Below are 15,145 nucleotides of genomic sequence, written 5' to 3' on the forward strand. Positions count from 1 at the left end.
GGGGGGCCTGAGGTCCTTTGTTTGAGGGGGATTGTTGGGGTTATAAGGGTGCAAACATAGTCTATTAGTCCCACATCTAAAACACATGGAAAAGATCATGGGTTTTAAAAAATGAAAGATATCTTCATGGGATATGAGACCTTTTTAAGGTAAATATTGATTATTATAAATATTTTGATTCCATTTATTTTAATAATTTTTAAAGGTAAATATTGATTATTATAAAATGTAAATGATGATAAAAATTATATATATTATAAAAAATCATATCTAACCATTTATAAAAGTTTAAATTGAAACCAAATTTAAAAAGAAATTATAATTTGACCTAACATCCTAACTGAAATCAAATTGAGAAAATCATAAATCATCATTATTATTATTTTTAAAAAACTGTAATATACTTGGATTATATGCTAAAATGTAACACCGACAATTATAAATTATTATATTTGTTTTCAAAGAAATTATTAATTGTATTAAAATGTGATTCACCTTGAAGGATATTTTATTTTATTTTAGTTTTTTTTTCTTTTAAAAAATTACAAATCGAATGCTCACCATTGGCAACAATATTCTAATTCTATCTTGAAAACACCCATCCTTCAATATTGAAACTACATAATTTAGTATTTCTATTACTATTTCTAATAATTAATTAATTAAATAGCAACACCCACATGCACATGCTTCACGATATTTATCACTAATTCACTTAGGGGGCCGGGGGTGGAGACAATGCATCGGTCGCTTCCACCTACCAATCATTTTCAAGACATATCTCTCTTCATACCGGATATTAATGATTGTGCGTATACTAAGCTGCACGCCAGTTGCGCATGCAATGGAATTGGTTCATGGATAACCATGAAAGCCTAAAATTTCGCGCCGACCTCTTTAATTGGTTCTGGTGCCAAACGCATTTCCCTTATCATCACGCTTACACTTTAAATGAAAATTTAGTTTAACACGATGAAAATCAACAGAATAATTTCACGCGTTTACAAGTAATTAATTAAATTTCCTAGCTAGCTCTCCAAGGAAGACGAAACCAAATATAACAAATGCCTCACCATTAAATTAATTAGGCTAATTAATGACTAGCATAATTAAAAAGAAGAAGCTTCTACGTCCTCGAACATGAAACACGATCAAGGACGTACAATGGTGTGTTAGTTTCAACCAGTACTGCACCTAGTTTTTTGTCGCACAAGTCAACTAAAGCAATACAAATCATTGTGTATGTGAGGAGAAGGATCGATGTTGATGCATGGTGGAGATCGCCCAACAATTTTATTTATCTGTCCTCTCAATACTGAACTGCCTGCGCGCAACTGCAAACAGTCGTCGGCGACATGCGATCATGAATCACGGAAATTATTTTTCTATATATATATATTTGTATTATTAAATAATTCCCGTTCCACCGGATAGCCGTCCGGTCACCGAAAAAATTGATCCATTTATTGCTCCAGCCGGCGTCTTACGGAATCATGATTGATATTTGAAATTCCGGCCTGAATCACGGCCGGATATATATATATATATATATTATTAAATAATTCCCGTTGGATAAATCGATCCATTTATTGCTCCAGCCGGCGTCTTACTCATGATTGATATTTTGATTCCCGGCCTGATCAGCTGAAAAAGATCCATAACATATGGGTTTTGCTCGATCTGTCCTCATTGTGATTTGACTTGCCGCGTGTCTGAAACGTAGCTAAATCTTCCACCATTTAAATTCAAAATACGACGAGTGTGAATTAGGTCTTCGAAACCTTTTCATATTAGTTTTGTCCTAAGGACCTAATGAGTAATATCTATTTTTTTTAAAAACTTCTTTTGAGTCTTTTTTTATGGTTAACACAACTGGAGATTGATTGATTACATTAATTGAAACGTTTCTCAGTTTCTCTATATAAAGACTTGGATTTCTTCTCTTTCCTGCCACGGTTGCTTCGCACGCCAGCAGATGAAACGCAACAGAGCAGAGCTCGCGCCGAACCGCGAAGTACCGCCGGGAGTTCCTCCTGCCAAATTTGTTTGGCAGGGAAAGGAACCGACGGAACCGACGACGAAGGAAGTAGGGGCGGCGCCGGCGCCAGTGGAGAAGCCGGCGGCGGTGCCCCGAGATGAAATAGTGGGAAGTGCGGCTGCGGAACCGCCTCCCCCTACGGTGGCAGCGGTGCCGGATGCGATGGTGGATGTTGAGTGGTTTGAGGCGGCGGAGCACTCCTTCGATGGGACTGCGTGGTGGTGGGGCGTGGAGGAGGAAAGGCTCTCGGGGTGGTTCCCTTTCGCTGCTGATGACGGAGAATTTGGAAGCCTTTTGTGGGAAGAGGAGGACCATGACATATGGCAATTGCAGCATATCCACGAGATCCCGAGCTCACTCAATCATTAGCAGAAAGAAGGAACTTTAATACTGATTTAGAGAGATACAGTTGTTTCCTTTTTTTTTCCCTTTCAATATAAACAAGGTTCTTTGTGGTTATGCTGATGACTCTCTCTTTTTATAAAAAAATTAGCTCATCTTCCTATTTGAAAACAAAAAGTTTAGTTTTCTTGTGACGAAAAACAAAAGAAAATTAAGACATGCCTGAAAATTTCGCATTTTATCTGAAAATCTGGAGAGTTGCATTAACGAAAATAACATTTCCTAGGACAAAGAATTGTACGACGAGACGAGAGACGTAGGATGATCCACGACGATCTTCTCTAGAAGAAAAAAGAAAAAGGGAAAAAAAGACAAAGTAAATATCGTACTCGTACTCGTGTTTCGAATCTACCCAGCGTGCTGCGGCGTGGAAGAGGCCGTTAAACGACGGTTGGTGGGTGGAGAGAAACGGACACTTCATATCCATTTCGTTTACACATCGCGCGTGGCGCGGTGTGAATGCTGTCGAACGATGAGGTTGGCGTGGTTTGTGCCATGGCGGCGTGCATGGTCGAATGCCGCGAGACACGGACTTCGTTTCGAGCCCAAAGTCCTCACGCGGCTCTTTCTCCGTCCTCGCATGCAGTATCGACGGCTACATGCACAGATTTATACAGAACAAAAAAGAGATCATAAAGACATGCATGAGTTTGGGACACTGGGATCAATTATATATACAGAACTGGAAAGAGTAACTGGGCTTGGAGAATTACTAGCTCCAAACTATGACATGTAATATGACCAGGAAATTAGCACACTTCCCTCTAGCTATCAGCTTTCTTACTTTTTCCCCTCTATAGCTGTAGCATTTCTGTTTATGTTTGAGGTAGAGATTGTTAATTACTCAATTCCAAAGACAATAGAATATCTGTGCCTCCTTAGACTGTGCAGTCATACTTGATTGAAAGTATAAAATAATGTCCTACTAGTACTGGTAACAGTATGTCGAGTTTCCATCAAGAGCTGTCCATGCAATGGAAGAAGAAGAGTCTCTCAATGGTACACCGACCTTATGCAAAATTCAGGCACTCAAATAACAGGAAGAAAGCAATTTGTTTCACATTCTATGCATGTGACACAGAAGAAGTCTGATAGAGGAACTGGCTTCGTTTCAAAGTATATATTCAATTCAACTTGCCGTGAACCAAAAACCAAGCTAAGTAAACAATTTCAGTTTCGATGTAGCATAAGAAAACCATACTACCTCATTTTAATGATTTTCCTCGCCTCCATATGTAGTAAGTAGCATTTTGTATGTGGAAGCACAAGTGTTTTTCATTTTAAAAGTAACTTCATTTAATTATTTTTTAACTATACAGATACAATTAAATTAAAAAATGTATATATATATTTAAAAAATTATTTAATTCATTTTTTAAAATATATCAGATACCATCCTCATATAGACCTAATATAATTAATGACTGTTTGGAAGTAGTTACTGAAAGTTTCTTATGTATTTATGTGAAGAACATAAACTCAGGGCAAATTAAACTATTTTTAAATTAATTAAACTACACTATATTGATGTTTTCTATATCGATCGAAATACTTATATGAATCGATCTATTTGGTAGGAAAATGAATTGGAAGGGCCTGATCTTAAACGTAGGACAGAAGCTTGAAGTAGATAGCAATATAGAATGTGAGAGACACCATAGCTAGCACATATATGCTGCCAAACAGACTGTTGAAGCTTCTTTCACGCCATAATTCCTCAAGCTAGATGGCTCCCAACAATATAGCACTTGGTGTAGTATACTGCAACAAAAGCACAAAGCGGTACATCTGGTCACCTTCAATCAAAAGATGCACTTTATGATCAGCTAAAGTCACCACTCCGATCCCTATCAATGGAAGCACCAAAAGCCTTGCTACACTGATGCTAATTGTAGTTCTAGTTCCAAGAGCTGAATCAAGGACCTTCTGCAAGCATTCCTCCAAGAACTAACATTACAGAGGGAACCACAGCACCAGTTAAGATGTCCAAACTGTCAGTAAGAAAAGAACGTGGTGCATCATACCCAAAATCAAAATCTTGAAACACAGGAACCATTCCTACTATAATTGCCAACAGAGAAGCAATTGTTTGTGGCTGAAGAATGTATCCGACTGGAGTCTTCAGCAACAACTCTAAACAATGGTCATAAACACTCTGGCTATACCCTATAAATGTCCCAGAGCGCAGCCTCTAGATAGCTGTGCTAATCAGCACATTGACAAGCACAAACCACCAAAGCAAGACATCATCCAAGGTGACAATAAATTTAAATTTGTTAAATAAAACTTATTTTAAAAATAAAGCTTTAAGAAAATAAAATTTGAATATAAATTTTGTTGAAATCGAACAAAACCAAAATAAATCTAAAATTTTAATTAATTTTTAACTGGAGTTGTATATTAATTTAATTCAAATTACTTTGTGAGTATGATGTAAAAATTGATAAAAAAAAAAAAGTCGTAGCTAGCTGATTTTTTAAATTATCAAAGGGCATCCTATTCTGATTGTTTAAAAAAAGCCATTCTAAATATATTTTCCCCAATTACCTCTATAGCAACGGTTGAATAAAAAATAACTTATTTGGCTGGTTTGATTCACCGAGAAATATTCCTTGAATTTGGTTTTAAATTAATAAGAAAATTATGATCTAAGTTTATAAAAAAAGGATATCATAAAAATAAAGTCTCAATTTTTTTTTTGATATTTCTTATTTTATAAAAGTAAAATATCAGCAGAGATTCTAAATTTATTTTCTATATATAACATAGCCAATAAAAATTTTAAATGAACTTTTTATTAAAGAAATAATCACGTATAAAAATTTTATACACGTGATTATTTATTATAATGTAAATATGCATAACATTCTAAATAATTTTATATATTTCTATCAACATAATTATTTCCTTGTTAGCGATCTCTTTTCGATTTCGTATGCTTTCTTTCCTATTTCATTTCCCTTCCCTTCCAAAAACGACTTATCTGAAATCTGCCATCTGAAATCTGATATGTTCCATGATTCCGTACCATCTCGGAGCCCATTAGCACTGCATGCCCGACCCGTTTACCTGTTTCGGCCTCGCATCAGCCATGAAAGAAAGAAGCCCACATTTCCACTAAAGCCCCAAATGAAATCCCACTCACTCCCAGTCACCTCGATCCACGTGTCCTATCCAGACCTCGGCTGCCCATCCCTTCCCTGGTCCATGCACGACGCCTTCAACAGGGCTAGCAAGATCGAAAGAGGGGAATTGCTGACCGCATGTCAATTCATGACTGTGCACTGCATGTTTGTGAGGCTTCCCCCACCAATCTTTAAACTCGTTTCTGCCTGAGGGGCCCCACTGGGTTCGTCCTATCCTATTCTCAACACTGACCTCCATCGTGCAGCGTATTTGGTCCATCGCCAAGACCTCCAGTTCCTATGCTGAAATGATCATGTCCATTAACCAAACCAAGATTCTCTCGCTAGATCTGCCCATGACTTCAACATATGGCATTCACGTATTTGTTGAAGTCGTCCTCACAGACGTTGGTCCTCTTGCTGGATGATGCGACCTGTAAGCTGCGATAAGGACACCAGTTTTTGGCATTTCAGCGAAGAAAAAACTCGAGTAAAATGCAGTCAATGTAATATATCCATAAAACTTGTGACGGACCAAGTAAATGTACATGATAAACCATAATTCTCTCCGCCACTAAAAACATGTCATCTGCCAATTAAGATAAGCTCGATCCTTTCGCTGTGAGAAAAGCATAAACCTGCAAGAACCCACGACAGCAACCACCTACAGGAATAGGAGCAGAAGAATGGTCCAGGCCTTTGCCAACTTAATTACGATCCAAAATCTTTGTAGGTATTGAGGACAAAACATTTTAAGCAAAAGAAAGAAACATGGCCCTTATTTTGCTCAGCCACATAATTTTCATTTAAAAACTATTTAGAAATCTCATATTAGAGCCGCGACCCATTCGAACCAATGGCCATGTCCTATTCAAACAGAACGGAACAATTCAGTGTCCATGTGCAGTTGCTAATCAAGGACACTCCTCCTAAACTTCAGTCACATACCAATCTGGAACCTTTAATGGGAGTCGTCTAAAGGGAATGAATTGCTTTCAGCCAATTATTCCTCCTGTCATTCGGGATGTCCATAAAGGCAAGCTTTTTTGTTTAAGCTACTGCTACGTTGACTAACACGGCGTCCGACGACTGGTGGAGTGCTACCTCTATTCGGCCGCAATGGTGGACTATAACTCGAATCTTTATCCCTACTTTGATGATCATCATGAAAAATTTCTATAGGATCTAATAGATCATTTTCAATATTAAGTAAATCATAATAATTGAATACTTAAATTACAAAAAAAAAATCTTTGGGGGTAGATTTGTAAGTTAGAAGGGCCTTTTGGATTCTTAGAGCAGCAATCATTTTGATCCATGTGACCATGGTCAGGTAGCTCAGATATAGGCATAAGATCTCTTGTACTAATAAAAATCTTGACTAGTCAGCACGTGCAAGGAAAGACAACCCTTCGTGGGGTACATAACCAACGCACACCTTGTTTCAGATTACAATGCATGCCAAGTACAGTGTTTAATACTCAGTAAGATTAGTTCGGTAGTATGAAAAAAAAAACTAAAAAATTGCTAAGCTTCTAACAAACCCCTAGTCACGTATATATTTGCCTATGTGAATGAATCTGCCAATATACTTGATATTCATTCCTTGACTTTAGCAGATTTGCCTGACAACGAGCTTAGCGCAGCTATCACCATTTACAACATATAATAGCAAGGGCTCAAAGAAAATGATCACGGCCAATGATAGAAGAGTGTAGGTGCAGGACCACAACCATATAATAGAGGAACATAAGGATGAACTGGTTCAAAAGTTCTACTCCAACCAAACGCAGCAAGATGCATCAGAATAAAACATTTTTATGTTCTGTTGGACATAATAAAGTGTACCAAGATTAATGAAAATCATAATAATAACCTGAAAATAATACAGTTACAATGTTACATCATTACATATTAAAACTCAACTAGTCATATACTCAAAAAGGAAGTGCTGCTGTGACTCCACCCAAATAAAATATCATGATTATTGGAGTTGTAAAATTCACAATGGATTGCTCCACATCAAGTAACACATTCTCTGACATGAATTGCACAATAAATTGTCTACCTCAACTATCCATTATGGAATACAAGCAATTATTTCCTGTAACTATTTAAATTTCACCATTAAAATATTATCATTTGTGGAAATACTCTGCAAGAATGACCCACCTAAACATGAGCCACCGAACTAGATGTGCCACGTATCCGCCTAAAGCCAAGGTGAGAGACCTTTAAAGGGCCACCAGCTTCTCCTCCAACTCCATTGCTTCTCTGTTCCACATCCATGGGAGAGTTTCTTCAGGAATTCGACTACCTTAGGCATTCCTTTCCTTTCATGGAATGGGAACAAAATTTTGAGCTGATGAGCCGACTTACAGAGTTCACTGGTTCTGTAATGCAGAATCAGTGCATAGGGTTGATGGATTACTCCAATAATTATTACTTGCCTCATCAGGAGTTTGCAGTGCCAGTTATTGATAACTCCGAGAGCTTCTTGCCACCTGTTGAATGTCAAAAGCCCATTTTAAAGCAGCAGCCTGTCCTAGGCTCAATTGGAGAACATATCCATGAAGACAGGAAAAGGAAGCCAATGGTGGCACCAGATACCAATTCTGAGCTTGGTTCAGAGCTTTTCTCAGAAGCTGGATTGGCTGAAATTAAGGCAAAGAAGAATGTATGTGCAATAGGTTATAATTCAAACTTAGCTTCTGAAGGTGTTTTTTAATTACTTACCAATTTCTCTTTCATCTTCAGGGCTCAGGGAGTGGGAAGAGACACAAAAGACATTCAAACGAAAAGAACAAACAAAAAGAGGTGGTTCATGTGAGGGCAAGAAGAGGCCAAGCCACTGACAGCCATAGCCTAGCTGAGAGGGTAGGAAAGTAGTTTGCATGCACTAAAATTCAGTCCCTTGATAGCTTATGTGGTAGGATTGTAGTACTTGAATATATATATATATATATATATATATATAGAAAATTATAAAAATATATATATATATATATAAAAATAGAAATAACCACTTCGTTAACATGTAATATTTCAATTCTAATAAGCACGCACTGTTTCAGGAGAGAAGAAAGAAGATAAATGAAAGAATGAAGCGCTTACAAGATCATGTTCCAGGATGTAACAAGGTAATAGATCAAAGTAATCTTTAAACCAATGGTACAGTTAAAAAGTTTCCTTTAGTTTGACTTCTAAGCCATTGCAGACAATGGGTATGACAAGGATGCTGGATGAGATAATCAGTTATGTGCAATCGCTGCAACACCAAGTTGAGGTATAACTTCACTTGTTCAAACAAATATTATTTTTTTTCAAAATAACTGATAGGATGAACAGGTGATCATTTCTATATAAAACTTAAACTGTTAAGAATAGCCTTATGCTTTAAAGCCCGCTAGGTCATTCAGACTATCCATGAACATGAACCAAATGCATGGGAACCCAATTAACTCATGAGCTTTGCGCAAATTGTCCCAAGGGAAACAAAGACATATAACAGAAAAAGACTAACAGGGGAACAATGTCGAGTTCAATTTATGGCACATGCATAGACACCATCCATGTGATGAATAAGTCAAAGTAGCAGGGGCGACTTATATAGTATGGTTTAAAAATTCACAATCTCCATGATTAATTGTGGTACTTGATGCAGTTTCTCTCAATGGAACTCTCGGCCGCTAGCAATTTTCAAGACTACAGCATAGCCGCTGGATCTCTTTCGACAGTACAGGTGAAACATCCTCATAATCAGAACTAAATGTTTACAACAACATCTTAATGTGAAAATTGGATATGTGAGGCAGAGGAAAATGGCCCATAACTTGTACTTGTGCTTCCCAAACCAAACGAGCAGCAAAAAGATTGTTCATTTAAGACGATTGAAAAAAAAAATCTATTAAGTCCAGTAGGTTGTACAGGACTATGAGTTATCGTCAGTTTTCAACCTGATACAGAATCCTATGTTGGACTTTAACGACCTCATAAATTAAAGTGATCAACTTTATTTATATTCTTAGAAATGGACTGAACAATGAAGTGAATCTTAAAATTTGTGATTAGATTATTCGTCATGTTGTATTTCTAACTATCGGACACCTGATGTAGATTCCTTCATGGCCCCACAAAAGCTGTGTAAGAGATAAGAAGACCAATGTAGTTCTAAATAGAACTTTATGGATTTTCTGCAACACACAAAAATTCTTAACATGAAACGGATATAATCCAGATTCAATAGACATTATTAAAAGAGATAGATGAATTAGGAAAGTTTGAACAATTATCCCACTTAATACCAGAAAGCTTATCCCAAATCCTAATTAGGACTAGTTTAGCCCCAGTTTCAGTGGAAAATGTAGAAGATTATTTTGATATTTAAATAATCATATTCCACATTATTTTAATATTGAAATACTGCTAAGAATGCTTAAATATCAACGTAAATAAAAAAAGAAGAGAGAGAATTATCACTTAATAATAGGCAGATAATGTAAAGCTAGGATGAAAGTTATGAGACATGAGCGCAAAGAATTATTTGCGCCAGTTCCAATCAAGAGGGACCAATAATTACAGAAAGGTCAAAGTAGGATATATACAACAAACCATAAAGCCAAATACAGTCCCAAAGAAAAGCACCCCATCTTTGTTATGAAAACATGAATCTTATCTTTGTGAACATGTATATTTTGCAGTGACTCGCCTATCTACGCTTTCTAGAAAATGACAGGGGTCAATAATTAAAGCCATCATGTTAACTTGTTGTCACCTTTGCAGGTAGAAAAAGCAGATGGGGCACGAGAGCCAGAGACACTGAAGGGGATGATGGAGGGGCATGGAGACTGCACTAGCTTCCACTCATCAGTGCCCTTTTGACTCGTCTTTCGTCTCTTGGCTTTACCATGTCTATGACCACATACATTGCCCCAAATCCAGCCCAAGAGATGTCTGTTCCCCACAACCCATGCATGTCACAGAAGGAGCACGTAAGAGCTACATACTTTTCTGCACACAAATGTGGTCCTTAAACAAAGACAACATAAACCGATCGATCTGTTCTTATCACTTTGTTTTGTGTCTCATTCAATTATCCTTTCACCAGGTCATGTATTCATTATCTCTCATCACAATTACCCTAATAATAATTTCGACTATTTAAACCCTGAAGCACAGTCGATGATCAACAAGTGTTAATTATTTAAACCCTAAAGCACACTTATCCTAAGGATTTGATGGCCGACATAGGATAATATGCAATAATTCAAGGAATCATACAAGAATCGCTCGTTGGCTGATTGGACAGAAATAATTTACCAGATAAAAAAAGATTTACCTCGTGTAATAATTTCAGCAGGAGATAGAGATGAAGGCATTAACCTTCCGTCTGCCGGAAACGGGCACCGCGTAAATAACCGGAAGCAGCCGCCGCCACGGCCGGAAGTAGCCATCTCTTCACTTGGCAATCCGCCGCCTCATTCGCCGTCCGTCACCTTCGATTCTTTCCCCTGAGCTTGCGCTACCGCCATGAGCCACTTGCCTCACTGTTTTCATATTGGGCCAAGACCTCTTGCTGGGCCAATACAAATCCATACGTTTCCCTCGAACTTTAATTTATAACATCTAGAATATTTGCATGTGCCATGGAGAATTAATTAATTAATTAACAATTTTTTTTCCAACTTTTAATCATTATGTAAAGCCCATCGATCGGACCATTGGTTAATTGATTATACTTTTTATTATTTTTGAATGATATTTATTTAACAATCATATTTTTTATATTCATCTAAGATGAAGTGAACCTTTCTTTTTCAATCCCTAGATATGATTTTCTCATTTAGCCTAATAAATACTTTTGACTTAGTCAATATATTTAATTTATTTGGTCTACTCAGCTTAGTTAGCTTTTGACTCAGTGTCTAGTGTTTGACTAATATTAACTTGCTCAATTTACTTGATTTAATAATTTTCAATCCATTAGACCCAACCAATTGATTTGGCATAATGAACTTGGTTAGATATGATTCGCTTAATTTAACAATTCGCTTACGTTTACTCATCTGACCTGATCATTCATCCTAGCATGATTAATTAATTCACTCGACCATTCATGCAACCCTTCTTGCTCACTGTCTTGCACTCAACTTCTAGTACAATTGACTCAATCAACTTGTTAAGTCCATCTAACTAAACTGCATCATGATCTATATATCCAATTATTCTATTTGCCTTTTCTGAGCCCAAGCATATCTAATGAAACAGATATAGAAGAACTATTATAAAACTGAATAAAAAAAATATTTCTTGCTTCTCATTTCTATATAAATTAATATTCATAAAAATATTTTTTGTAAGAATTTATAGCTACCAAATAAAATAATTATGAAAGTGCAACGTTCAAAATGAGAAATATATTTATAAAAAGAAGAAAAAAAATCAGATTATAATTAGTGCTAAATGCAATATGATGAGTTAATATGCAGCATAAGCTTGTCGTTAGTTACAGGGGTAAGCACAATCAAGAGCGATTGGTAGGGCTGCATGCGAGAGGACGACCACCCGCGGAGAAACCAATTCCTTTAATTTCGATGGAGTTTCTGTAGGTGCCATTAAACAAATTAAAACCAAAGAAAACTAAAGCCTCTTCTCATCATCATTAATTCCACTGTTTTTGTTTTCTTCCCCTGGAGAAGAAGCATGGCCCAATTCTCCCTCGACACCCGGCCTCACCCTGCAGCTGCCTCTCACATCTTTTCCCAGCTCTGCAAACTCCAAATTTGAAGCAGACTCCAAAAAATTCCTGCGTAATTGCATGCCAAACAGTAGCGCACGCCTCTCTTTTCAGGCCGATCGATCCCCAGGCCAGGCCAGTAGATGATTAAACGAACGAGCGAGCACCAGAGTAGCCATCTTTTCTGCCTCTCCCATAACTTGCAAAATTAGTCTTCTCCCTATCACTCTGTCTCCCATTCGCTACGGATACATAGAGTTAGAGAGCCTTTTCGCTTCATATCTACCAGCAGCAGGTAGCAATGTCTGATAAAAGTAGTTCATCGTCCATCAAATATCTGGAGATGGAGCTAAGGCGAGGTCCCTGGACTCTAGAGGAAGATACTCTCCTCATCCACTATATTGCCTGCCACGGCGAAGGTCGCTGGAACCTCCTCGCTAGGTCCTCAGGTTAATTCCTCGCTGGAACCTCCCTATCACATACATGTGTCTACTTCTCAATTAATCAAAACTCCTGCTTATTTCGGTCTAATTATAGCTTTCCTGATGTAAATCGTTTGATGTGTGTGTGTGTGTGCAGGGTTGAAGAGAACCGGCAAGAGCTGCCGTCTCAGGTGGTTGAATTATCTGAAGCCGGACATAAAGCGCGGCAATCTCACCCCCGAGGAGCAGCTCTTGATCCTCGAACTCCACTCCAAGTGGGGCAACAGGTGGTAGATGCAAATTAATAAATTCTCAAAATCTCGATTCCTAAGCTGTTAGGCAGCCAGATATGATCCCCATTACGAGCCAAAAAGGAAAAGAAAAGCAAAATCTCAATCCCTCGTTTATGTGTTGTGCAGATGGTCTCGGATCGCACAGTATTTACCAGGGCGAACCGACAACGAGATCAAGAACTACTGGCGGACGCGGGTGCAGAAGCAAGCGCGGCAGCTGCGGGTCGATGCCAACAGCAGCGTCTTCCGCGACGCCGTCCGCTGCTACTGGATGCCGCGGCTGCTCGATGAGGCCTCCGCTTCTACTGCCATCGCTGCCGCCGCCGCCAGCCGCCTCCACCCCCTTGCTGCAGTTCTCTCAGCACCCACCTGACCCTCAGTTTTTACATCATCAAGAATTTGCCCAATTACCCACCGAGAATTGCAACTCCCAAGTCTTCATCCCTCACATGCCCCAATCCTCCTCGAATGATCAGAAGCTCGCAGGATTCGATCCATTTCAAAGTAGCGATACGTATGGCTATCCAATGGAAGCCGCCGCCGCCGCCATAACGACGCCAGACGATGTTAGCTTTGATCCGGCCTTCAACAATTACTCCAGTAATTGCAGCGATATTGTTAGCGAGACTAACGGTGAGCAAAGCGAATGGGGTATGGATGAACTCTATGGCATGCTGAGAGGCTACATGAAATACTAGGTAGATGACCATTCCCGATCAGTAAAACTTGGATTGATAGTTAAAATTAGTGCAACTTGCGAATTATCGTCTGTAATTGTCATGAACATATTCATAGGGGGAGAGAGATTGATGGTGCATCATCTTCATATATATATATATATATTATTTTCTAAATAGCTCGAGGTTGATTAAGAAATTTGGAAGTGGGGCAAAGTGGTTGATCGAGTGGGAAGAGATGGTGCAATTGGATCGATGCTGGATTTTTGTGATGGTACCATCAAATCCGAGTGTGATGGTTGTTCTGATGCTCCAGTGCATGCAAACCAACAACGCTTGATGTGCCAGCAGCTGATCATGCAACAGTGCACGTTCAAACAAAAAGCAAACCGATTCCTTTAATTGGATTAAAAACCAATAATGAAAGGGAAAAAAAATAGTTCCAAGCTACTTTATGAGCATTTGTCTCGTGGTAGATCTCTGATTGATTGAGGTGAAATTAGGGTTGGCATCTGGTTGTTGTTGTGCATCATTATCATCTATAGATAATTCATTTTTAAAGCTTCTTTGTGTAGTCGAGCGTACGCTAACTATGAATATATATGTTATCATGTTAATTAGGCACGTGGAAGAAGACGATTGTAAATATCTTGACAATGAAAATCAGATGACAAAACCAATGTCAAATACAATGACACAATATGCACTCGCAAACAAATCTTATCAACATTTTCTATTATTATTGAGATAACCTTCTGAGGTTCCATTTCAGTTTTAGGTCCAACCATGTGAAATGTGAAATTTAACTCTTAAAACTAGACTTGCTCAAGTCTTGTCAAGTTTGGAGCTAGAATTTAGAAAACATTTAACTTTGTCTTGAGTTTTGAATAAGTGAAGTTTATTAAATGTCTCCTAACTTCACTTCTCGAGAATTAACTTCTTTTTCTATGGGTTATGTTGAATGCCACACATGCTATTGGTGATCATAAGCAGATAAGAATGGTTTCATATTTAGACACATGAATTATTTATTCATAAAAAAAATCAAACAGGAAGTGGAGATAGCATGAACAAAACAATATTGTACTGATAATAATAATATATAAATATATATAATGCAGAAAAAGAATACTAACTGTTCCATCAAATCATGCATTCAGTGTCAAGTAGTCGCGTGAAGAGACTAAACTCTTGAGAGAGGCCACCTTCGCGTAGCTTCAATCAGTACCGTATAGCTAGGCCAACTAGTACCGTATAGCTAGGCCAACTAGGGAGATTCCCACCTATCTCCAAATGCTGTTCATGCAAGACATCTATAATTAGTAACTATTGGGAATCACCCAACTTTCGCTTCGAATGGACAATTTTACCCTGCCACTCAATTGGGAACTAAATCAACCTCCACCTGAGTTCCCTTCCTTCCACTCAACTCCACTCCACTACTGATGTGAT

The 15,145-nt window shown here is 38.0% G+C and overlaps 1 protein-coding gene and 1 pseudogene across 1 annotated transcript; both read left to right on the forward strand.

Annotated features, from left to right (window-relative positions):
• Positions 1-7,840: 7,840 nt before the first annotated feature.
• LOC141812481 (transcription factor BEE 3-like) lies at positions 7,841-10,669 on the forward strand. Its single transcript, XM_074700474.1, has 6 exons — positions 7,841-8,242; positions 8,323-8,442; positions 8,640-8,705; positions 8,783-8,851; positions 9,230-9,307; positions 10,348-10,669. The coding sequence occupies exons 1-6, from the start codon at positions 7,853-7,855 to the stop codon at positions 10,444-10,446; spliced, it is 822 nt and encodes a 273-aa protein (XP_074556575.1). The 5' UTR covers positions 7,841-7,852; the 3' UTR covers positions 10,447-10,669.
• Positions 10,670-12,602: 1,933 nt separating this feature from the next.
• LOC141828502 (transcription factor MYB2-like) lies at positions 12,603-13,810 on the forward strand (annotated as a pseudogene).
• The last annotated feature ends 1,335 nt before the right edge of the window (positions 13,811-15,145 follow it).

This window comes from Curcuma longa, chromosome 1 (assembly GCF_044706935.1).
Source record: "Curcuma longa cultivar G26 ecotype Majalengka, Jawa Barat chromosome 1, ITB_CL_G26_1.1, whole genome shotgun sequence".
Taxonomy (NCBI): Eukaryota; Viridiplantae; Streptophyta; class Magnoliopsida; order Zingiberales; family Zingiberaceae; genus Curcuma; species Curcuma longa.

Bases quoted from the DNA above. Each gene is read 5' to 3' on its own strand.
- LOC141812481 (XM_074700474.1), top strand. From the start codon at position 7,853: ATGGGAGAGTTTCTTCAGGAATTCGACTACCTTAGGCATTCCTTTCCT. The intron at 8,243-8,322 runs GTATGTGCAATA...TTTCATCTTCAG, and splicing joins AAATTAAGGCAAAGAAGAAT to GGCTCAGGGAGTGGGAAGAG. The intron at 9,308-10,347 runs GTGAAACATCCT...TCACCTTTGCAG, and splicing joins GATCTCTTTCGACAGTACAG to GTAGAAAAAGCAGATGGGGC.